At 40.5% G+C, this 26,426-nt stretch overlaps 1 protein-coding gene across 1 annotated transcript; it reads right to left on the reverse strand.

Moving 5' to 3' along the window:
* Window positions 1-3,557: 3,557 nt before the first annotated feature.
* On the reverse strand, window positions 3,558-20,462 carry LOC113156469 (double C2-like domain-containing protein alpha). Its single transcript, XM_026351634.1, has 11 exons — window positions 20,332-20,462; window positions 16,114-16,463; window positions 15,121-15,200; window positions 14,099-14,173; window positions 13,719-13,828; window positions 11,441-11,567; window positions 10,377-10,436; window positions 7,628-7,827; window positions 6,216-6,297; window positions 5,832-5,928; window positions 3,558-5,150 (listed from the first exon to the last, which is right to left on the reverse strand). The coding sequence occupies exons 2-11, from the start codon at window positions 16,457-16,459 to the stop codon at window positions 5,014-5,016; spliced, it is 1,314 nt and encodes a 437-aa protein (XP_026207419.1). The 5' UTR covers window positions 16,460-16,463; window positions 20,332-20,462; the 3' UTR covers window positions 3,558-5,013.
* Between the last annotated feature and the right edge of the window lie 5,964 nt (window positions 20,463-26,426).

A 26,426-nucleotide genomic window follows, 5' to 3' on the forward strand; every position in this document is an offset into this window, starting at 1 on the left:
GAGCAATGTCCAGGGAGCTTAGCCACTGAGGAGGGATTTTGTTTTGCAATTTAGCAGATGAGAGTAAAACACACGGAGGTATTAATGTAGTTCTCCGTACTGTGATAGTGTGTAAGCTGCAGGGAGGGAAAGTGCCTGCTGTTGTCGGGCTCTGCTGCAGAGACAGCAGGAAGAGCAAAATGCTGAGGGGAGAGGCCTCGAGCCAAGGAAATAAACTCTGATCAGCTGTAATGAGAGCTCGAGCCTCAGATGACTTCATCAAAATGAAAGCAAAATACCCCTAATTAAATTCTCTGTCTTTTAACCCTTTAATTACATATTACTGTGGCTGCTCAGGCTTTCATATCCATGACGAATGAAAACAAAAACATGCAAAGAGCAAAACATGTTTGTATTTCATAAATAAAAAAAAAAATGAATAGAGGAAATGTTTGCATCCAGTCATGAACAATTAAGACCGACCCGTTACTGTGGGGGCATATTCTATACTGACCAGAGTAGTAGATCAATCAATTAGTTAACACAGGTGATAAATAATCAGCGATTACTCTGATAATTAATGGTTTATATGATCTTTCACAGACCAGAAATCTGCAAGTGAGGCTTAAGCACATTGGTGATTTGAGCTAAATGCTGATGTCAGCATGCAAACATGCTCACAAGTACAAAAGAGATGTGCAGCTTCCAGTGTAGTGATCATGTAAATGGATTGTCACACTTTTCTAAAAGAACAACAGCTTGTTTATAACGGAGCTCACAGCGACTAAAAAAATCCACCACAATGGCAGAAATTTAACAGCACTCATGACATCTGGAAACAGCAGATCCCCCCTCCCTCACGGTTCACAATTTGACAGCTAAAGGTATTTTTCTCTGTACTCAGCTAATTTATCAGTACGTATATAGTACAGGGCGGCTCGGAAAGGGATCAGTATACCAGACAGAGTCACATCCAGATGCAGTAAGTGGGTCAGGGATTATCCAGCTGGGTCACATAAACACTGAGGCTGTGAGTCAGCTTGGCAGCGTTTGGATGCATCATGATCATCCTGTCAGTCTGCACAGCAAACAGCAGCATAATGAGATAGAGTGACCTGTGGCGATGCTGTTCTATTAGTGCCTGCTTCACTAGCAGAGCGAACAGGGGCTGAAAAATAATCGTTACAAATGTGAATGACTGCTTAGATTGACTGAAGCAGCAATGTCATTTAATATAAGTTCGATTTGGTGCAAGGCTGTCACCTTCCAAACAACGGACAGATAAGAAACATTCAGTTCAGTCATGTTTACTGTACAAGCACCAAAGATTCTCTTCAATCAAGACATGAGCAGGTATTTGTCCTCAAATAACTGCAGAAACATTGGAGCATGTTAATCAGGTGCATCAGAAGACAGCACAGCCTCTAAATGACTGTCTTGAGGTTTGGGTATATATAGGCAGCACAGATGCTGAAAAAATGATATAATCAGAGGACCACAAAAATTAGGTCAGAGCTGAGGTGTTACTGGCCTAGTTTTGACACCTGGAGTGTGTGTATTTATATATATATATATATATATATATATATATATATATATATATGCATTTTTAGGGAACAGTTGTGATGTTTGTCCACATGTAAAATGAAACATCTGTACGCACAATAAAATAAAGTATAACAGACATAAAGAAACTTGACTCAGCAAACTTTAGAACAATTATTTGTGTGATCTGATCAGGTAATGTTGAAGTTTTACATTAAGTATACTAGCTAAATTGAAAATTGATGTGACCCTCAGGCTGTTATTAGGTCAGTTATTACTGTACAGCCTTACTGCCATCCTTCAGCATCGTTAGCGAGCTGCAGCATTTAACTTATCACAGTCCTGGCTAGGTGGCGGCATTGTGCTTCTTAACGGCTCTTCATTGAGAAATAACAGAGTAGATTCAAGGATCTTCAGGCAATTATTGCTTAAATATACTGTTTGGGACATAGTTGTGGGTCTTATTATTACCTGTTATTTGTTTTCTCAATGCTGCTGCTGCTCTGTGCAGAGGTTTGGATTCATATTTGAAATCAGATTTCTTTGAAACGACATAGAAGACTTAGATAAATCTCCCCTGAGCAAACAAAAGCCCTGTAATAATAATTAATTTCTTTCTTTCTTTCCTTTTTTTGTTTTTATCACATCTGGACTTGGACTGCTGCAAAAATCCGTATCTGGGGATGTTCAATAGCCTCAAATGTACTATCTTTAGATTTCTACCTGTGAGTTTTATAGTTTATTTAAATTTTTAATGGCCAATTTGAAGGCTTACATGAGCAACTTGGTAGTTATTTGATCTTAGTTATACTGTAAAACCACTTCAAGCAGATATGTTTGTATAATCAGAAGTGTCCTGTGTTATTTCTAGTTGATTCTGGCTGTATTGAGTGGAATATGTTTGAAAACTGTAATAAAAGTCAGCAGAATTCCTAATAGTAATGTTACCAACACAGAGACGATGTTTGTCCTCTACTGTCGGGAGAGGGCAGGCATCAGTGGTGTAGTTGATGTTTGAGCACAGTGAGGAACAAACAGTGACTAAGATGAAACAGCAGCAGCCTTCTCTGATTTCGCAAAGAGTTCCTTCCCGCTCAGGATACACGAGAAAATGCACAATAATCACAAACTGTTTTTCTGACCCCTTTACTATTTCAAATCTAGACTCGCTCTCTGTCTCGACGTCCATGACTCTGCTTCTGACTCAGACGCTCTGTCAGCTCGTGTTGAGCCCTAGAGCCTGATACTCTGTTCATGCATACTTTAAAAGCAAGTTTATCAAAAACGTCCTGATGTTGTCCTGACGCTAACGCTGACCTGTGACCTCTCTGTCAAACAGATCACTATAGATGATGAGTAATAAGCAAATGAAATATTTTACTTTGCATTAATCTTACTTAATCAACACAATGAATTCCAGATCATTAAAATTATTATTAAGGAAACTATAAATTCAAGATTTTCTGTTTTTTTATTTTTAGAGTTTAGAAAGTCACAGATTTAAATGTCCAACTTCATTACTGCAGATGTGTAACGCAGTCTGGATTGAATTTGTAAGATGTCAGTAAGATGGCCAGTGTCTAATCTGCCTAGAATACAAGAGCAAGAATTATTTTTTGTCATCCAAAAGCTTGAATTTTTCATTTTGAATTCTGATTTGACGTCAATGTTTAGGTATGAGCTTTGCCTTTCAGTTAATTTTAATATATTTTTGTAAAAAGGAAGAAAGACAATACAAACCACAACAATTTCGGGTTTGTCAAAATAAAAATAAACTTACCTTGATTCAAATTGTAATGATAGATATACAGTAATGATTACATCTGTAGGCAACTGTAGGTAACGTTATGTTTCAGTCTTTTACTGTAGGTACAGTAACAGGTATCTTTTACTAGTTTCATTATTGGCTTACATATTGCTAATATTTGCCATAATTTGACCAGTGAGATGTCACAATCACAGTATTTTTTTTTACACAAGACTAGAAAACTGAGGATTTTGTTGATCTTCTGTCACCTGTGCTCCTCTTACAAATCTTTATGTGTCCACATTACTGTTAGAGAAGAGGCTGCAGTTGCAGATGCTGAAGACTAGGTGGCAGTGTTGGCTTTATTGTGTTGCCTCTGATCTGTATGTAAACATCAGAGATTCAAAGAAGCCACCTTTAAACAGTGGAGCAAATATAATAGAAATTCAGGAATACATGCAATAAACCAATATGAATGTTTTATGAAAAGAAAAAAAGAATCATGCACACTTTATGTTTCAGAAGACAAACACCCAAAGCAAGTGAAACATCATAAATATTTACATACATACATTTTTAGTATGCCTCTTTTACCTCATGAGACTGAGCACAGATAAATCCTGCAGCTTGGTTGATGCAGTCCAATGTAAAGCAGGAGTCATAGAGAGTTAATAGACAACACTGTGCTACACCACTCATATTTGTAAGTCAGACACTAAACAAAGGCTGATCATTTTATTCACCGTGTGTCAAAGCGTGGCCATTACCACAGCGCTCCACAAAACACCCGAACGTGTCTGTTACACTGTCCGCTTCAGTACAGTGTGAGGCAAACTCAGGTCAACACCAATTTGTCATCAACAACAAACTGATACAGTGATATTTGAACCGCCACATCAAACACCTGTGAACAACATAAAAAAAAAGTTACTCCAAAGTAACTGAAATATTCTCATTAGTTAATCAGAGCAACAGACAGGAGAATTGGGAACAACGAAATGAACACGTCATCCTGCAGCACAGCCCGGCAGCATCGACACCAAACATGCAAATATCTGACACAAATCATCATCAACGTGGAAGAACCAATTATCTTATGAGCTTGTCATGTCTGCAGGCAATCCAGTGGCAGATCAATAGATACGAAACATCTGACGATATTAAGACCACTTGGAAATCTTCGGAAGCATCAGGCTAAACATTATTGCAAGGGAGAGGTATGCGCGCAGTGAGACAGTCATGATGGAGGAGTTTTACTGTCAGCAGGTAATAAACTAACAGGACAGATTTAATAACACAAAGCAAACCTGGCATGAAAAATGCTGAACAAATAACTTCTTAAAACTCTTCTTCTTAAGACTGTCTTGCACTGTTTCAGATTTCTTTTGTTGATTGAGATCTGACCAGCCTTGAGCAGCGCAGACGAGCATTTAGAGTGACCTACAAGAGACATGGATTCTCATGAATATGATTATGAGAACTCTCTCACTCTTAGCTATGTGTTGGGATCAGCTCCTGTATTTGCATCAGGCCTGTTCAGCTCTAACATTACAGTTTTGATCTCTGAAGGTAACCCCTTTGGAAATGCTTTGATGAATTGTGAACTCATTTATGACACAAAGTAAGTAGGATATGAATCCATCCTAGCCATGCAGAAAACCCCCGGAGCATGCGATGAAACTTCTCCCATCCCGAGTCTTCAGGCCGTCTTTCCAGTGTCAGTACAGTGGAAGAGGCTCGGCTCATTCCTGCAGGGTCGATCCAGGCAGCTCGTTGGTCAGCGTGTGCCAGCGCTCCACCTTCTTGCCCTTGTTCTTCAGACAGTCTATCCAGTGCTGTAGAGTCTCTCCCTGCGAATGACACCCTAAGGACACACCCCCTAACCAGTGCAGAGACAAGACGTGCAACCATTCGTCAAATCATTTTCACGAGAGAGTGGATGTTAAACAAACACTGAGGACTAATATAAATCTGTTTGTGTTTCTGTGCATAAATCTTAGCAGACACATTTTCTATTACAAATTAAATGATACAACATTTTCCAAACTTTAAAATATGGTTTGTTTTCTAAAAAAACAGCTGGTACTATCTCTAAAGTGAAATTGTTTTCTTGTTGTCACTGAAAGACAACAACAATTCATCGTACGTTCATAAGATAAACTGAATAAACTAAAAGGGCTGCTGGTTTTGGCCTTTTCCTGGGATTTGTAGAAAATGAAAAAAAAATAGAAATACAACATACATAACCTTTAACTGCATGAAAGAAATATCTTGACTTTAAAAGGTCCCAGGAATTAGAGTTATTCATAAAAAAAGGATGGTTTCAAGCTCATTTTCAGCTGAAATGTCACTGACGCCCTTTTGGCGACTAAACCCCTGCAAATTACATACAGTGGTGCTTTCAGACGATAATAGAGAACATCCTAAAATATCTCTGGCAGCATTTGCAAGGGAGCAGCAATATTAGACTGTTAATAAAATAGCCAGCCAGTTAATGAGTGATCCAAAAATCACCAGCAGGAAATGATTAGCTACCAGCAAGCTTCTGGTCCCGACTCACCTATGAAGTCATTGGACTTTCCCAGGTCGTAGTCCCACACCGTGACCTCCAGTGTCTTGGTGGCTAATTCTGAGAAGGAGATTTCGTAGAAGAACTCCTGGGTGGAAAACAACAAGTTAAACGGGAGAAGCGGGCGAGAGCAAAGGTCAGACACTAACACACGTGGTCGTCTTTTTCTGTATGCCTCTAAAATAGTCCCTAATGAGGCAGCAGATAATGTACAGCCTGTAATTGGCTGTCTAACAAAAAGCTGGCAGAAACTTTGTATGCAGCACACTGAGGACTGTATAAGTCTAAATGAGCAGCCTCTACATTCAACCATTGTAAATGTGCTTTTTACTCTCACAGTTACACACATGCACGTACACAAACACGGACGTCTACCTCATTAAACTCAGGGTTGAGAGTCTTTTTTATGACTGCTGTTTTGTGCTTGGATTTCTTGTGAATGTCTGGCTTGAGGTACCTAAGAGAGAGAAATGTGATAGCGTTACATTTAAGTCATTATCATTCTGTACTGTAACTGCAAATGATGATGATCGAAGGGTCATAGTGAGTTAGGATCCAGAACAATATTCCTTATTTAACCTGAATAAAAAATAAAGTGTTAAAACATTGTATTGTATTATTAATGCTAGACTGTTTCTTTGCTATATGCCCAGAAACAACACGTCAATCCAAATCTCAGCAGGAAAGCAAATATGTGTATTTCCCCAAAGTGGCAAACTATTCTCCTGATGTATTATTTGTGGAACTAACCCCATGTGAGTGTGAGGACTGATCAGTAATTCCTTCACCAACACGGCACAGATTGAAAAAGCTCAGCATCCCCTATTCGTGAGCTGTCATTAAATTCTTGAGATATTTTTAAGCCAGCTGGAAGAAGCGTGGTAAAATCTCTATTCACATTTGCTTTCCACCCACCACCCACAGCTTGGAGAGCGTATGTTCCCACACGCTCTCAGACACAACAAAGCATCTGGGAAAAAAGCTCCCGCCAAAGGGCAAAGATGCGAGCACACATCTGAAATGAAATAAGGTGCATGATGCATTACAGAGGATGTGTGAGGGATGGATGCGTAGGTTCGATAGATGTGGAAAAAATAAAAAATAAATAAAGGGAGAAGACTTGAGATTGAGGCATGACGGGAGAGGAGAAGGATGATTGTCTGTGTACTGAGGCGAGGTGATCGTAGTGGCATGCCTTTCTTTATGTGTGTGCATGAATTTGTGTGATGGGATCTTGTTTAGTGTTTTAACCTATTGCAGAAACTTCAAAGCCAGAAAACATCAAGGAAAGTTAGGGAGGACTTTAAAGCCAATTTGTCCAGTTTTGTCAGGGTGCATCATTCAACCTGGGGCCTGCCCTCTCTGACACACACACATTTAGGCCTACGCACAGTATTGCTTCTCCTTCACCGTTAGTGTTTTTCAGTCCATTTTGAAGTCTGTCTGTACAAACACACTGTGATCATTATGTTGAGGAATGACTGACATGGCTGCCAATTGCTTGAACTTGTGGGAAAGCTGACCTCATCTGTTATTACCTTATGCAAGGTCAACTCAAACCATATATCTTATGAGTGATATATGACAAAAGGTGATTCATGGCCAAACACATGTATTAAGGTTTAAAGGGAGACCAAGGCCAGACGGGTCAGGAGGGAATTGTTCTGAAATGAGGGTCATGAAATGTCAGTGCAGCAGTCTGAGCTGTGAACTGTGCAGTCGCCATTTTATATACGTCCATTTGTGTGCTGGTAACATCATAGAAAGTGGTTTGAAATCATTCTTACGTTTTAACGTAGGGGTCTGAGTAACCGTTCACATCCATTGCTGCCAGGTGGGCACAGCGTTTCACGCCCACACACAACCCACCACGAGCCCTCTCCTTGCCCTCGCCCTTGACATCGCCATCACTGGCCGGGGGGAGGTACTGCAGGCAGAGCAGCAAGCGGCCTCTCTCCTCTAGACTCCTCTGTTGCTCTGTCTCCCACTGAGAGAGGGAGCAAACACAACAACAACAACAATAACAACAAAAGGCATATAATATAATAATAATAATAATAATAATAAAGGCAATATAATATACATATAACATATGAAAATGAGCGTCCTCAACGCGCAACACAATATTCAAGTTGTTCTTAAGCTGCTAATCAATAACTTATTATTATGTGTTGATTAAATGACTATCCACAATGTGAAAATAATGACTCATAGTGGCAAACGTCTACGTCAACGTCTACGTTGGCAACCAGTTGGTAAACAGAATGGAGCATTTAACAGCTAATGAGCCTCATATTTCCCTCAGGAGTTGTTAAACTGAGCTAAAATGAACGGTGGACACAAACACGACTTCAGCTAAATGCTAATGTTACTCCATGTCTACGCGATGAGTAAATAAGCCGCAGCTATTTGCTATAACAGGCTCACCATATTAACTTAATGAGGCGATGACCTGTCAATGCTGCGTTTACACAAGCCAAAAATCAATTAGTACATGTTCGTCTGAAAGCTGCAGTGCAAAAAATAGCTGCTGCAAACGGTGAAGACGCACAGCAGATTTTGAAGTAAGTCTATGTCACATCTCATCAATGAAACCTACTGTTGCCACAAGTGACGGGATGAAAGCACAGGCACAAACTGAAAAAATCCAGCTGATATCCACAGTCAGACATATTCACACCAACTGTTACTGTCAAGTCTGAGACACAAAACCACACAGAGACTCAAGGTTGTTTAGCAGACTAACGCAGCACCCGCTACACTTCTTTCCTCCGGCTGTTGCATATCTTCTTTTAATACATAAGAAGAACGATTACAGTTACAACAAAGCGGCCCAAACCCCATCTAAAACTCAAACACACTAACGTTTGAGCTCATCTTTCACAGCTCAGAGACCGACTCTACCATCACTGTCACTGAGAACAGCACAGGAGTGCAGTTGAGACCTAACTGGAGAATCACCCTTTAAGTCATATTAATGCACTTTTTCGCTCCAGGCTCAAGTGTTTTTCTGCAGACACCATCAAACTGCTGCTAAACCATTTGACAACATTTTGAACAATGACAGATAGATTCAAAGTGACAGACGAAAGAAAGCAAGGAAGCAGCAACAGAGAGTGAATAAGGGGAAGGCAATGTTCTTACAGGAAAGTGACTCACCCTCATGGCCGACAGCAGCAATACATACGTGTTATTTATAGGAGAGAGACACACACATTATCTATTTCAGGAGTTTCATCACTGCAGGTGCATGACTTTCAACTGAGTCGTCATCATCAGAGAAAATGGAGGAGCTTCTTTTTTTATTGCCTTTAATGTAATTTTAATGTACATCATTCCGCAACTGGATTTTTTCTAATGCGTCTCCTTTCCTTTATATCTCTCCATCTCTCATTAAGTCTTATCTTCAGGCGTGAGATGGACACAGCCAGGACGATCAATATGCCACATGCCCCACACTCCTCCGTGCTCCTCCCGCCCTCTTTCTAATTGTCTCAACAGCTTGTCCCCTACTTTCTCCTAATTCTCTCTTTCCCGTCTTTTCCCCTCTCTTTCTCTTTGTTTTTCTTTGGGAATCATCATTTCTGCCAACAGCTCGCGCGCCATCTGTTGTCAATGAGTAGGAGACTTTAAAACTCACCATTAGTGAGGATAATTTGTACCAGGTATCTGGTAATAAAACAGCTCAGACCTTCACAGATCGATAGAGAGCAACTCATTAGGGAGGTGGAAATAAACAGGCATCAGACGCACAGGCAGTGAAAAACGAATAAAGAAGAAATACATTTTGTACGTTTGCAGGATGAGAGACCAGACACAGTAACCGTTAATACAGTGAGAAACACAGGGGCAGCTTCATGACTTATTTGTACTTTAATAAATTTACTCAAGGACTGCATTTAAGTACAACTTTGTTATTCTAATGTATTTTATTATTATTTTATTTGTGTGGTGCAACCTGTGTCATTCTGTCTGGATACAGACTTTTTGGAGCAATATTTTTAAACTAATTGATTTTAAATTATTACTGTGCTGACTGATCTTTTCACTTGATTTAATAGAATTAAGCTTTTTGGAAGTAATTATATTCAGAAGTGTCCACCTGAGACTGGGGCAATTAAACAGCCGAACAGTACACCCAATAGATCAACTGAGCAGCACCTCAACCATTGACAGCCTAAGGCTACAGTGATATTCACTCATTTTTATTCATTTCAACATGATATAAAAATCAAAACTCAATTATCCAGGTTGCGGTTAATTACCTTACAACAACAAATGAATGCTGCCCTAATTGATTACATGACTCAAGTGAGTCTGCTAATAGATTTATAATAATATCTTATTGGAATTAATGGAAACTGTGTGTGGAACCATAGAAAACAATAGTTTACAAAATGATATACAATATTTTGAATAATTTAATATCTATATATCTCCTTTATTCTATATGTTCAGGTTTGGGCATGAGTTATAAGAGGACAGAGACAGACAGACAGACAGACAGACAGACAGACAGAGGAGTGGTGTGCTCACCTCTCTCAGGTAGCAAGAGATTCCTCTCAGGGCTGTGCTCATCGCAGTCGGTGAAGGCAGCTGGAGGTGGACAGAGCAAAGTAGATACACAATAAGGGATGTGACTGATGTGAGTGACAGAAGAGCAGCTCAAGCAGGTTAGAGGACCAAAAGATAAAGAGAAAGGAACAGATGTATTGTCTCGAGGGTGAAGCCACTTTGAAAATTACAGGCCTGACACAGCGTCTGAGTCTCAGAATAAGCGAGGGGCTTTAGCTTTTGATCTCAGAGTGGCCAGCAGCCTCAGAGGGCCAATCTAATACCTATAGCCCTTTCCAGCTCATAAAGAACAAAAACCCAGCACCGCCCTGCCTCTTTCCACACACATACCCCCTGGTCCCCACCACTTTTATTTTTAATCCATTTGTTTCTTGCTCTCTCTGTTTATCGACACTCCACTGGCCCCCCTCTCCTCTCGCTCTTCCTCCTCACCCTTTTATTCTCCCAATCCCTGTCTGTGTACCCTTTTCCCACGTGTGACCCAGCTGACATTTAGCCTGCACAAAAAAGCTATTTGTGGGTTAGGAGAGGTGATGTGATATTCTGGCCTCTGTTTACCTCGTATTTGTTTTACTGAGGAGGAAGGAATGATCTCAATCATGTTAGTCGGTCAATAGAACAGTGTGTTTGCAGGTTTGTGACGACAGTTGGATGAAGGGAGGTTTGGGGTGATTTACCTGTGAGGCATATTTCTCCAGCAGCGTTTTGAAAAAGCACCTGTTCAGCTCTTTTTCTTATAATGCTGCGGAGACTGCACAGACGCGTTGGTGTTTGTAATATAACGAGACCCAGGTGTGATTTATGCTGGTGTATTGATATGTCTGTGAAATATTGACATTTTAATTCCTCCCTGTTGGCTTCGAAACAATTTCTGGCCCTCTTTTTTTTCCACTTTAAAAAATGAGGTTGTGAGTCACACAGGAAGCCTTAATATATTGCATATTAGTGTACCCTCCAGTCATTTAACTCTATAATATACATTCATTTTTCTCTTCCCTTCCCTCCCCCCCGCCTCTTCTTCTCACAGGAGGGGGATGCTCCAGACAGATGTTAAAGTGTTTGGTCTGGTCAGGCTTCACACGACGCAGAGCCACCCGCGACTCCCCAATGAACTCATTATGTGTCAGCTTGTCTTCGTCACACACGGACACCCTGGGAGTGGAGGGAGGGGTGGGGAGGGTGGGGAGGGGCAGCAGAAGATGGTGAAAGAGGGAAAAATGAATAAAAATAAGAGAAGCTAATTAATGAGACAGGCAGAGTTTGAAAATTTTAAGTAGACAGCTGAAGTGTGGTATTGTGCGTATGAGGGAGTCAAACAACTTTAAATATTATGACTCATGTAATTATTTCTAGTTGTGGCAACTGCATAATGAGGAAAGCAAACTGCTGACATAAACCTGACCTGAATTAAAGAGCACACAGTCAGAAAAATCACCTACAGGATAAATACAGCATCTGTATACGCACAGTGTGCGAGTAATTGCCACGGGAATTCAGACAATGTGAAAGTGCATCTGCAGGGTTAAGTCATTCCATATTTATGGGCTTGGCAAACTTTTACATCTGGCATAATGTCATCCAAAATGCATAAGTGGGTGGAAGCAGCAGTGAGCAGTGAAGGAGATGGATGGAGGCTGCACATGTGAAATCAAAAGCTGCGGAGCGAGGGATGAAGTCACATGAGTGAGAAGGAGAGATAAAATGCAATAATTCATTTAAATTGTCAAATACAGCATGCATGCAAATGTGCATGGCTTTAGGTATAAGTGAGGAATTGGCATGCTGCAGACTAACTGATAATCAGGGTGATTGTTTTTGTGTCTTTTGTGCAAATACGTTCAGTGAGAAACAGAACATTAAGAATGCAATCTGTTAGCAGAGAAATACAGATATGAACATGCTGCTTCCCGGTCTGTCATGTTCTTCAACCTCTAACTAAATTCATAACCAATGAAATGTAACATTGCAGTCACCCGCTGCCTTCAGTTTGTGGTAATACAACATGGTACTGCACAAATGTTAAAGGTCTGAAGGGCCAGTTGCCTGGGGACAGCAGGTATGTGCTCACAATCCCAGAGGTAATTTCAAGTCTAGCACCTTATTAGCCAAAAGTCTCTCACAATTGAATAGGAGCAAAAACAGGAACTAATTAACATGAAAGAAAGGGCAAGAAAAGACTGTAGCAGGAAGTAAAAGTGATGATACTAGATGAAAATAAACAGCTCTGCAAGAGCTGAGAGGAGAGAGATATAGCTGTACGAGAACAGGACACGTGTCGTCAAAAGGGCTTCAAGATGGAGTGGTGAAGAAGAGTACGACAGGTCAATGAATCAAGTGTGAAGGAAGACGCAGCGAGATGTTATAATGCCAGATGATGTAAGGGTGGAGTTGCACAGTATGAAGTAATATACACATTTTACTGTCACTGTGACAGCTCCTGCTGCGTTGAAAGAAATGAATAATGTCAGTACAACAGAGGGATATATCTAATCCACACATGCTGTCACCTACTAAAATGTCAATGTCAGACGTAACTGCGGATATTAAAAACAACTCAAGAGCACATTTAAAGGCTTTTCTTCTGCTGCAGACAGGTACATGAAGCCTCATAGTGAGTGATAGTAGTAATGGATGCTGCAATTGCACCTTTTGTTCTGGTTCTTAGAGGAGCCAAAAAAATATTATATAGAAAAATAAAAAAATACTAATATAACTAAATACTTGCTGTTACTAATGGGTTGTATTATAGTGTTAGGTACTTCAATACAACAGAATAGACTCAACAAGTCACAGATATCTAAAGTAGTTGAATGTCTATCCTATTTAAATCCCACTCCCACGTGTGCTATGACAAAGTTTTAGTCACTTGCAAACAATTCCCAGCTTTTGTCACCTCTGGAGGGGGTCAATGAAATTAAAACACCCTGTGGTGTTTAGTCTGACCTCAATCTGTCACTGCAACTTGGAAAGGGAGAAAGGCAGACGGAAAGAAAGACAAAGGGAAAGAGATGGTTTAGAACGAGTGAGGGGAAATCTTTTCTGATCCTAGTGGACAGGAGGGATGTGAGGACAGGGAGGAGTGAAGGTGAGGTGACAGAGGAGGATCAAAGGATCAGCAGAGAAGAAGAGGGGGAACAGAGAAAGGATAAAAGCCTATAAACCGAGAGCACAACACTTTGTGATTGAGATGATAAGAAATCCTTTGTAAGCAGGAGTCAGCTTTCTGAGGGGGAAAGAAAGAACAGCGAGGCAGGACACAGAGAGGACAGAAATAGCCAGAAAGCCCCTACAATAATCATTTACCGGAGTGTTTTGCGGTACATATCTTCCTCCGTGATTCCACAGTAGGTGAGCGTCTCGTTCCACACGGGGTTCAGTGTGTTGCGAACTGTCTTGGTTTTCAGTTTATTGGCCTGTACATCACAGCAGAGACGAGAGGAGAAGAATAATGGAACTCAAATCCTGTTCTCGCAGCTGCAGACAGCAATCAGGGAAAACAACTTCTTACTGCTGCAAGGTTATTTTGTTCTACTGCTTTATTGGTCTGCATTATTTTAAAGCAGCTCTCAAATTATATCATGAACTAAGTGTGCACTCAAAGGTCCTGTGTAATGGCTTACTGGAGTTTTTTTTTTTACCAAATGTAGGGGCAAAACTATGTTCTGGTAATAATAAAATCAGACCTTGCAGGCTCCTGGCAGAAGGTGCAGTTTAACATAAGGATCAGCCAAACCGTTGAAATCCATCGGCTTCAGACCCTTAAAGAGAAATAGGGAAAGGGATGCACAATAATTAGAGGGAAATGTTGTCCAAACTGCCAGCACCAGTAATGAATTTTTAAAGAGCTACAGACTAAGAGGCGAGGAATTCATTTACAAATTAAATCTAAAGCACAGAGGTAGAAGACGCTGGGGACATTTTAATCTGTTACAGTCGACCGGTGAGCCACTTCATCTGTTTTATAACAATGTAAAAATTACCAATGAAAACAGAAATGTTCTCCAAATCTCTCAAAGGAACATTGAATCAAATTTATCTAAAGAATATTTAAGATCATTAATATCTCCCTTTAAACCAGGCTGTTCAATTATACCTAAATTGCAGATTAGACAAAATGGACAAAGTGGGTTTTGTGGTCTGTGGTGAACAGAGTGGATCGGGAGGATAAAGAAAGCTTCGATTTGTTGAACTTTGTTGACCTCTGCTTAAACGAATTGAACACAAATTAGTCCACTTGTGTTAATGGATTTCCCAAGTTGTGCAATAGAAAAGTACCAGATTATCAAAACCAGACAACAACAGTAAGTGTGTGCTTAAAAGTAAATCAATGACCATCATTGTAGAGTGTCCAACACAAAACACTTGCTTTTCTGCAATAATGTGAACAAAACTTTAGAGTCTACTATCACCAAATTCATGAGGAGGATCATAAACGTGTGTACCAAATGTTATGGTTGTCCGTTAACCATTTGACATTTTAGTCTGGCTGAAGTAGAGGGACGGTTCAACCAACCTTGACGCTTCTAGAGCCACTGGCTAAGAATGGGATCTACATTTTGATTTACAAATTTACTGTACATATGAAAATCTTGAATTGATTCAAGACAAAGAAGATAGATATTGACACAAGGACCTTTATTTTTAGTTGAAATATTGCTACAAGACACATATTTGTAAATGTGGTGCAGTTTTCCGTGTACTGTACCTTTGCTCTCAGGACTGTGCAGTGTAAGGAGCTGGTGGCCTTCTCATACAGTAGGTCAAACTCTAATGTCCCTAAGGAGGCTGGAACAAAAAGTCACACACACAAAAATTGTGTACCAGTTACTTTGATAAGAGCGTTTGACTGACTTGATTATCTTCAAAACAGAAGAAGATGACATCAGGGGTAGAGCCACAGGCCTGGTCGTTTTCCAACTCTCTCCGCCCTTTCCCATGTTGATTACCTGGATCAGGTGTGTTTAGCCAATCAGAAGCTGTAAAGCAGGGCTGTGTATCTCCAGGACCAGGGTTACCTACTGCTGGTCTGACATAACAGTTCAACAGTGCAGCAGAGGTTTGACACCACTAACATATCTATCTGGTAAATAAAACGTGTTTATGAGATCCAATGCATAGCTGTTAAACACTTCATCATTATTTTTACACTGTATTGAAAAATAACAAAATAGTGAAAAGGTGCAGATTTGTTTTGTTTTTTTAGTAGTTTGCCCCTTTTTATATTATTCGTGTGGAGCTATTCTAACCTTGTCCTCGCTGTAACTTCATATTTAACACCAATGTCTTTGCTGACCTTTTGAAACATACCTGCTGGAGACACTTGGTTATGGATCTCTGAATGTTTAATTTACGTCAGCATTAGTTTACACTACCTTATAAAATCTGGTGTAAGCTGTCATAATCTTAGCTAACATAGTAAACAGCCTACGGCTTTAAATGACGGCACCCATGTTTTTGTTATTTCTGGCTGAAATCAGAGACCTAATGGTTAAAAATCTCAAGTGGTATCTGCCACCTGTTACTGCTGTAAACTGTGCAGGTATGACAGGTGTAGCATCAATAACTAATTGTGATGTCTTTGAAGCACGCTTCTCCCAAACTCGCATCAGTGTTCAGTGAATTTTTGTTCTTTGCTTCTAGCATCCACTCCACCTGTTATCCATCAGCAAAACCAGGTCATTATTTCCAGGTGACTCACTGTTATCATCGCTGTCACAGCTGTCAATCTCGATGGAGGTGTCCATGCTACTCATGGCTGACAGCGAGCCCCCACTGCCTGCTGTCCCTGGTAACAGGGGTGACAATAGCCCGGTGCTCCCTCCTCCTCCTCCAGCTCCGATGACTCCTCCACCTTGACCTGCACCAGGGCTGAGCGTGGTGGGAGCTGCCAGCTGATTGGGCGAGAGCGGCTCAGAGAAAGACGAGGTGGGCGAGAGCCGAGGGAAGTAGGCAGAGATTTGACGAATGGGGCGGATAGGGCCTGGACAGACATCAATGGCCATGTGCTCCTGGATGGAGATGCCTTTTCCTTTTCGCACAGTCATAGGGCTAGATTGAAAGAGTCAAAGAAAAAAGGTGGACGGGTTAAGCAGATTAAAGAGTTGAGCAGTACATTTTGGAAAGCATAAGGGAAGACGTTTATCCATTGATAAGCTTCAATTTCCGTTGTGCACTACAGAGAGAAACAAGGTGAGATTAGTGAGATGGCTGGCAATAAATGGGATCTTTTCCTGCATCTTTCTATCTCTGAGATATCATCACACCTAAAAGGAGTTTCTCATTTGCCATATTGTCAACAGTGACAACTCGTGATAGGAAGCTTTTATCTCAAACTCCTCTCATGCTGACAACTTCTTCAACATAATTATAACTCTTTTAAAAGAAAGCCATTATTCATAAGATGACAAAATACAGCAGAGGATGTGCACAAATTTGCATTTCAATTGAAATCATCTGAGTAAACTCAAGCCTATCAGGGAGGATAAAGAATAATGGACAATAGGGGTCTCCCCCGAATCCTAATCATACTCGGTGAAATTGCAGTGTGTATGAGCCTCTGAGGCACACATGTTTTCCAAAGTGCGTAAAAGTCCTCCACAGCCAGACAGGTAATTAAAGGATGAAGTCTTTACAGAGTGGAGTATACTCGGATGAAGTGAGGTATCCTTATGGTTATATAAAGTTGTAGTTACAGGGGAGCGGAGTTGACCACAAGGCTGATGTGTCTGCTCCCTTCCCAAAATAAATAAGAGGGGGGTGGATTACAAATATCTCACAGCTTTTGTTGTCTAAAGACAGCAGGCCTTGAGGAGGCGTTCTGTCCTCAATACTGAACAAATCCCCTCTTGGACTACCTCCTGCTCTCTCTGCATTAATCGATTGAAACTGAGAAGTGAATATTTACACTGCGAACATTTGCACTTCCTCTGTGTTGTCTCTAAGTTGGACATCTGTGAAATTTGGAAATATCAAAATGAAGAGAATTTCTAATAGTTGAAGAGGCGTGAAGAAAGAGTTATATTTACATTATTTTGATTAAAGGATCTAAAGTTAAATCTTATAAACAGAACAGAGTTTTTTCGACAACAACTTTTTGTCTTGTTTGTGGGGTCCAAACCAGTAAACAGATTTATTTCTGCCCCCTTAGTCATCAGGATGAAGTCAGTATGACCAATGGTGCCCTGCCAAAAGTGGCTCTGAAATCGCTGCCTCTGACTGTTGACCTTCAGCAGAATTACAGGCAATGACGGTCATTTGTCATGTATGATCCAGTCTCCCTGATGTGATTCACAACAGTAGGCGACGCACACCACTGTTCATCCAGCTTTTCCTTTGGCTGCAGATAGAACAAACTTCTGAAACACACGGCAGTGTGCCAGCCCACAAACTTCCAAAACTAATTCGACTGCAAGAGTCTTTGAAAGGCTCCTGGCGCTGGAATGGAAAATGATGGACATCTTGCCTTTCAAAAACCACCAGCTGCCATTCTGGTGCCACTGAGGACTCTGGTAGCACGACTAAAAAATTCTGAAGCAGTGAACAAGTGATCAGAGTTCATCCCTACTCAATTAAGCTGCACAGAGATAACCTCAGACTCCTGTACTCCACGACACAATGCTGTGCAGAAAAGCCAACAGAGAGAGTTTTTTCCATTGTCAATGTTATTACATTCTTAAACACTAAGAAGAATAAGAATAATGACTGATGATGAAACACAGGTTTGAACAGTTTTGTTGACTAGACTCTGTTTTAGACTGGGTTGTATTGCTAGTTTTTATATTATCTTGTACTATTTTATTACTTGAATTATGTATTTATATTTGTCCTGAGTGGAAAATGGAAATCATATTCATCTTGCAGTATGTGAAAGGAAATGTTGCAGGAAGTGCAAAACAAATATTCCCATGGCTGACTATGAGGTAAAAAGTTGAAGTTGAAGGTGAATGAGAGTCGAGAGATAAAAACAGTATTCATCACAGCTACAGTAAATGATTGCAGTTTGGCAGAACAATGAAACAAAAACGATGCCAACCACTGAAGAAATAATCTAAAGTGGAAGACAGCAAAGCATTGAGGAAAAGGTGAAAACAAGTTAATGAAGCTCTTTGATGATGATCATTACAGCCAGAATTGATTGAAAGATTAATTAACATGGATGAGTAGATAAAGATTGTCCTTATGAATATAATCCCTCAAAGCAAGTGAAACACACACACACGTACAAACAGTGTGCAATTCAGAGCCACCACTCTACCAACTCTGTCAAAAGACCCTTCAAGTCTTATGTCACCTATTGAGCTTAATTCCACTTCCTTTGCTTTTCCCTTCAACACGTATCTCGACCCTCCTACATAACGTTTATAGGAACAGAAAATCCCCTTATTATAAATGCATTGTTGTCATGTGCTTTCTCCACAACAATTATCACACACATACTGTATATAACAATATATATTATTTACAGAAGCATGCCAGCAAGCATACTGTACGTGCAACCACACGTTCATCAGATCATTAATTAATCTCTCCACACACGCTGTGTTGCTGTTGCAGGCTTGTGAGCGGGAATCTGTTGATATAATGTAAGCAGTCAGTAGCCTCCCAGTCCTGGCAGATGTGGCCATAAGCTGGAGCAGCTCAAGCACCAGCAGCAACAGTGGCACACACACAACCGGGAGGCCTGGTGGCTTGCACCTCGCGGGGAAGCAGACGCTCATGGCGAGCTCATGATTGATCGTTCTCAAGCTGCCAGCTGGAATCTCTCTCATCTTCTCTTTTCATCATCATCTTGTTGCCGAGAAGTGTGGCAGTGCACACTCAAAAAAATAAGGTACAGATTTCACCCTCACACTTCGCAGGCTTTTATTAGCCTTGGAGCACAAGGCTGAGTTCTTTCTCTATAATTCCTGTGGCTACAAGAGAATAGTGAGAACTTCCACGTCCACATCAGCTACATACAGCCAGCACAGCACAGGATGTCAATAATGACCCCCTTGTAAATACACTCGTGAGGTGGAAAACTTCCAGCTTTGAGGGGGAGGGATGAAACTGCCAGAAGCCGAGAGTCAGGAATATCTGTGCAACATGCGACCTCCCCTCCTCCTCTTTTAGCTCCTTCACTTTAAATTAGAGTCATATAACAGGCAGGGATGCTCTCTCCCTCGAGCCCCCTCCTCTACCTTCTCATATGCACCTTTCCAATCCACCTCTTCTCTTCTTCTCTGCACTTTATCTCCATCAGTCTCTCAGACACCATTATTCCACCTGTAGGTATGTGAGTATCTCTGTTTGTCTGTCAGCTGGTTTCTTTTTCTTTCCCTGTGTCCTACATACAATGGGCCCCTGCAGTGGGCTCCATTCACCTTTAAATAACAAGCTGCTGGCTGACGGGGGGATGTTGTAGCACAGGGACACAAACTGTAGCTACTCATTAGAGCTTGATAGTCAGCACATCATTTAGCCAACCACAGTGACAGCAAAGACTTGTCAATTAGAGCTAGAGAGTTATTTTCAAGCAGTCAGGGATGAGTAAACTTCGTGTATCTGTGTGTGTGTGTGTGTGTTTGTGTGTCATGTGTCTGTGTGCTAGAAGGTGTCAGGGAAAAGTGAAGGAGTAGGTGAAAAAATACAAAAACTGACTGCCACATGTTGCACCTGTCTGCTTTGTGAGAATGATGCAGAATACAGTAGATGTATTTGTCTCAGTCTGGCTTTTAATGCATTTATTCTCTCATGCTGAATTTGCAAGAAAAATACAATGCACCTCATACATCAATTAAACTGAGACATGACAGTGTTTATCATGCAGGGAAATGAGAGGGAAAATACATGTAAACACAAAATTATTGTTTCCAAACTTGACAGCAGATTCACCCTGTTTACATTTCCAAATAAAAGAATAAAAATGTTGACTTACCTCAGTGATAGCACAAGTGTGAAACTCCTGGAAAAAAAAAGGTGTGGAGAGGAATGGGAGACTAACAGGTGGAGCAGAAAGGAGCAGAGAGTAGGGAGAGAGGGAGGGAGAAAAAAGAGAGAGAGAGAGGGAGCACGGGACTGAGCGAGCTATACGTGTGTCTTTAAAAATTAAATGCACGAATAGTTCAAGTTGAGACGAGAAAGGGGAGCGGAGGAGAGCGAGGATAGCGGCATGCTGGAGAAGGAAGAGGAGGAGGATGGAAGGAGACAAGAGGAAGAGAAATTGGAGGAGAGAGAGAAAGAGAGAGAGGCAGTGGGGAGTCATTCTTTAACAGTCTGTTGTGCATGTGATGATGATTCGCTTCAGTCCCTCCTTCATCCCCCCACCATCACCATACACAAACACACTCACACACTGTTTTTATCACTTAGGAGGACATTGCACTGTCTTGCATTCATTTCCTAAAGGCTAAAACTAACCTGAAAGGCTGATGACATTCTATTGTATATTTTCTTAATGTCAACTAATTCTATAAAAAGAGCAAAACCAACAATGAATTTACCCTGTAAGCATGTATTGCCTCATACCACAAAATAAAATGCAACATTTGCTCTAGTTGTTCGTTCCTGGCTTCATTTGTTAATGAACTTCAACAAATAGGTACACAACACAGTAGCAGTAGCTGTTTTTTACCTGGCAAATAACAGCAAGATAAAGCGATGTCTGAAGTTTTGTAGTCAAACTGAGGTCACTAGGTTGGTGGTTTGTATGTGCTTGTATGTATAAGACATATAATGGAAAGTTGGACCCCACCACAAAATGTCCCCTGTAGGTAGCAAGGTGGAAAGTATGTGTGCAGAAGTTATTGTAGTGAGCAGGGGATGTGCATGATGTTTGTGCAGAAGACTGGAATTATTGTGTTTCTTATCTTCACCTAAAGTTCAAATGATGTATGCATGTAGAGATAGAGATTTTGTAGAAGGTGAGGATATGAAAAATGTTGTTGTTGAATATAATCTGACAGATACTGGCATACTGAAGGAGCAGAGATTGTAACAAATAAGGTATGTGTCTAAATAAGTCAGTATTTCTTTTCTATCTGGACGGAGCCATGCCAGCTGTCTCACCCGGCCTTGTGCTAAGTTATGCTTCTCACCTCCTGGTTCTAAAGCTGTACTTAGTGACGATGCTAACTTATTCTTATTCAGGAAAAAATAACAATATTTCCCCAAATGAGCCTAATCTTAACCTTAATCTCTGACTCTAAAATTCAACGCAGACCCGGCTCTTGTCCTCATGTGAGAGGTTAAGTCCCCACAATGTAAAAAAGAGAGATGTGCCCGTAATGTTAGTTATACAAGTACACACACAAATAGCATCTCTTTTTAAAATACAGGCTTTGTGTTAATGTTAAGGCAGAATGATTCCATCTTTCTGTCATTGTTAATTCCAAACTAATACGCCATGTCCTGAATCTGCCTGTCTTTCTCTCAAACACACACACACACTATCTCTTCAGTCTCAGTTCCTCCATATAATTAAGCTAATGGTTCATGAGTCAGTGATAGACAAGGGGAAACATGCTATTTCCCCCTTGTGGCTATTGAAGGGACAAAATTGGTGTTCTCTCTGTGTCTTTTTATCTGACTTGCCCCTCCACGCCACCCACCCCGACCCCCCCCATCCATCTCTCTGGTTTCTTTTTCTCAGTTTCAAGTCAACACTCTCTGAAACTCTCTGTCTATCAAAAAGAGGAGCCAATAAGCTGTCACCCAGTGCAGGCTGGTGAATAGCCTCACTGGTGCTGCTTTTTTGTGTTATCTTATAAAAAATGGTTGATGTCTCTATTCAGCGATGTTCTTCATGTACCTCTTATCTCGTGCACCCTCTTTCTCTCTCTCTCTCTTTCAGTCTCACACATACACATATGTTCTGGTTTCATTATCTTGATCTGTGCCACAGACATGCAACAGTGCTTTGCCACAGCATGATAATACAGACAAGACTCCCACTTGTCTGTAGACCCCCCCCCCCTTCCCAACACCCCACACACGCCCTCACTCACTGCAATTTAGAGCTACCACTCTGCCAACTTTGTCAAAAGAACCTTCAAGCCTTATATCACCTTTTCAGGCTTTTTCCTCCACTTGCTTGCCTTTTCCCTTCTCCCGATATCTCCACCCTCCTGCACACTGTTTATGAGAACTGAAAATTGCCTCATTATAAATGCATAGTCGTTAGGTGCTCTCTCCACACCAATTATGTCAGGGACAGGTTCCAGTGCTTCAGTGAAAACAGCTGACCACTATAGAGCCAACAATGACAAGTATAAATGGCACCAGTGAACCAGCCTGCCATTATTACACAAAATACTAACAGGAATTGTTTCTGTAACTAATTACGGTATAAAATGGAAAACACTGAGACTGAGGACTATAGACAAACAGACATTGTGTGCATTCTGTATAAACAATAAATACATTGTGGGATGTTATATATTCACCAGTACAATCAATTTCACACAGGACCCCACCTAGCCTGTGGAAGCCTGCACTTAATTTTAATTCACTTGTTCAAAAGGACAGTACACATTAATCATTATAACACAAATCAACAGTACCGTTAACCAATTATAGCCTGTGGCAATGATCATTTATCAGCAATAGCTTAACATGAACACCTTGTATGTTACAGTTGGCAAAGAGAACTATGGTAGAGTACACATAGTTTTTTATTTAGACAGTCTTGAACATAATAACATAAAAATATAGTCCCTACTACTTAAAGAACTTTCTTTCATGGTTTGTTTCTTTCACCTGATGATGTGATAATCCCTCAACATGCAGTTGAAGCATATGTAAGGTCAGAAATATACACACTTCATTACTTCATAAGTCCAGTAAAGAGAGTGTGAAAGAACAGTTTTAGCCTCAAGCACTGGCTTCTCTGAACTGAACTTCTAAACGAGTTTCATATTATATTACTGCATATTGGATGTTCCTTTACTCACTTTAAATCTTGTAAGTTATCCTGGGTGTTATTTTTTGTTTTTCATGCTCGTCACTCACCCCAGGCAAGTGTGGATCTTTTTTGATGGCAGTCGTCTGTGAACCCTGGAAATGGTCAGAAGAGAAACTTAAAGATATGAATAAACGTACCCACATTTTAATAAGCTGCTTAAAGTACACCTACCTGGCAATAGTATTGGGCAAGTTAGCAAAATAATAATAACTGATTGCAAAATATTTTTTTTCACACGTCAGACTCTTGGAAGTTATTTTTTCACTAGTGTGTGAAGATGTTCTTATTTTAGTTGGGCTACTGTGGATTCACATTTCACACACATAATACAGGAAAAGGAAAGATAGGAGAAAATAGGAAAAGGCAAGAAAGAAAAGGTATGTGACCCTTAGGCTCTGACTTGACCACTCTAAAAGGCGGATTTTGTTTTTCTGAAGCCATTCTGTTGTGTGTTTTGGGTCATTGTCCTGTAGCATCAACCAACTACTACAGAGCTTCAGCTGACGTCCAGACACTCTCACATTCTGCTGAAGAAGTTTTTGATACACTTTGGAATTCATCTTTACCCTAAATCACTGCAAGCTGGCCAGGCCCTGATGCAGCAAAGCAGGCCCAAATCATGATATTTCCTCCACCATGCTTTACGCTGTAGTGTACGATTTTACTTTTTACTTTTACTTTTAGCAGGTTCCTCCGTGGTGTCCTGCCATAGACGCCCTGCTTTTTCAATGTTTTACCTGCTATAGATTCATGAACACAGATGTTAGCCAGTTCCAATGATGCCTTCAAATCTTTGTCTGTCACTCAGGGTTGCTTCTTTACCTCATTAATGAGTGTTTTATGTGCTCTTGGGGTTGTTTTGACTGGCCGCCCACTCCTTAGTAGAGTCACCACAGTCCCAAAGTGTCTCCATTTGTAGATTGTTTGTCTAACTGTAGACTGGTGAATTTAGGAAGTCTTTGAAATCTCTTTGTAATCCTTTCCAGCTTTGTGTAAATAATTAATTCTTGATCGTAAATCCTCTGAAAACTCAAATTTTGGCGAGGCATGGCTCTCATAAGCACATCTTTCTTGTGCGGAGAAAACTTAAAAAAGTTTTAGTGGTTTTTGTCAGTCAAAGTAGCTCTAGTCCACACCTCCAAACTAATTTTCCAGACAAGACTCCAGGTATGCCAGTGCCTGACTCTAGTTATGTTGATAGACAAGGTACAAAAAGATTGCACTCTTTTTATAGGGGAAACAGAACCTTCTCTAAAAATGAAAGAAATGCTAGGCATATGTGAGCAGAATAAAAGATCATCTTTATTCAGATTCTTAGTATGTCACTGCAAGGTTGTTGGAAAGAAAAGGGCTCGACCTTCTCACAGCATTCTAGGACACAGTTTCTTTCGTATTATCCCTCACTGAGTTTTATATCCTGATGTATTTCATGAATCAGTGGCCCATAAATATGTGCAAAGGAAATGCTAAGTGCACCTTAATGTTACAAATGAAAAGAGAAGAGCCTGATGGCAACATTAAAATAAGCAAAACAGCAGCTGTTGTGATGCCAGGAGCACAATGTAACGGGAAGTAGCAGAGGGGAAACTGCATCCATTTAGGAAAGATTAAAGTTGTAGAAGAGGAACAAGTGTTTGAAGAAGGAAGCAAACACGTTGTAAAAAACATTCCTTTGTGTAGTGCAGCATATCTTTTCTTGATATCCTGTCTAAACAGTACAAATAGTTTTTATTTAGACAAAATAAGTGGACATAACATAAAAAATGAACAGGATGAATTCCTGTCTACCTAAAGAGAACTGTCTTCGAGGGTTAGTTCTTTTTACCTAATGATGGGATAACACATAACGGACAAGTGAATAGACATGCTTGAGGCAGGAAATATGAGGACTTTAATATATTACTTCATCAGTCAAGTAAAGAGAGTGTGAAGGAATAAATGGAGACAGCACAGCCTCAAGCACAGGCTTCTCTCTAAACGAGTTTCATATTGCATTGCTGCATATAGGATTGTTCCTTTACTTATTGTAGGTTATCCATGGTGCTACAGCTATCTTTTCTATTTTCAAACTTCACCTCAACATAGAAACATTATAAGATGTCTACTCTGAGCCAGTCCAATAGAAAATGAACACAGAACGTATCTTAAAGCTGTGTCAAGTTAATTTGAAGGAGTTTTTTTATAGTGAAAAGGTTTTTGTGAGGATATTAACAGACAGACGCTGTCTGATGTTTGACGGTGGAGTCTTTTCAAAGAGTGGCCTTAGTTACCATCTGGAGATGAGTTGCTGGAAGAATTATGAAGGGCAGAGAACAAGTTTGCACGAGTGCACGACCAACCATGACGTGTGCAGAGCAGATGAGTATGCAGCAGCTCATGAACCCTCCAGCTTAATATGCAGATCTGCCAAACAGGCATATTTGTGCATCTCTGTGTGTGTACTCATGATAAACTTCTTGTAAGCTAAGGTGTGTGTGTGTGTGTGTGTGTGTGTCAACTTCCACTGCCTATTATATCATGTATCTAAAACTCCATGACTTTAATATAGCAGTTAATACAATCATGTACAGTAAACCGTACAAGAAAAGAATGCCTCCCTCAGTCTGAGGACTTATTAGATAAAATGTGATATTGCAAAAATCAATGTCACAGAGATCTGTAATATGGGAGCCTGCAGGCTGTGATAGACAATTTAAAGTTTGTGAAAAACAGGAATGAACAGAACTTCTTTACTAGTTGCGAAGAAGGGGGAGCTCTAAAGATTATTGCCTACTGCTTTTTAGAGCGGTCATCCACTAACCATGGGGTCCTGTCCATAAGTGTCACTGGGAAAGACTCTGAACCCCAAGTTGTTCCCTGTGGCTTAGTCCAGCACCTTGCCAGACAGCTTTACTTTCATCATTTTGTGTATGTGTGAATGGGTTTATGGGAAGTAACACTGTGACGCACTGATAATGTCCAAAAGCTTTGTATGAATGCAGACCATTTACACTTTCAGCATTTGGAAGAACCTGCAGTATCATTGGTATTCTGCTCTCAGGGTGTCAGTCTCTATTCACATTCAGTGTTCA

This window comes from Anabas testudineus, chromosome 19, assembly GCF_900324465.2.
Source record: "Anabas testudineus chromosome 19, fAnaTes1.2, whole genome shotgun sequence".
Classification (NCBI taxonomy): domain Eukaryota; kingdom Metazoa; phylum Chordata; class Actinopteri; order Anabantiformes; family Anabantidae; genus Anabas; species Anabas testudineus.

Excerpts from the sequence above, each read along its gene's own strand:
- LOC113156469 (XM_026351634.1), bottom strand. The coding sequence starts at position 16,459 with ATGACTGTGCGAAAAGGAAAAGGCATCTCCATCCAGGAGCACATGGCC. Across the intron at positions 5,929-6,215 it reads TCAACCCTGAGTTTAATGAG|GAGTTCTTCTACGAAATCTC; the intron begins GTAGACGTCCGT and ends TTTTCCACCCAG. Across the intron at positions 5,151-5,831 it reads AAAGTCCAATGACTTCATAG|GGGGTGTGTCCTTAGGGTGT; the intron begins GTGAGTCGGGAC and ends TGCACTGGTTAG.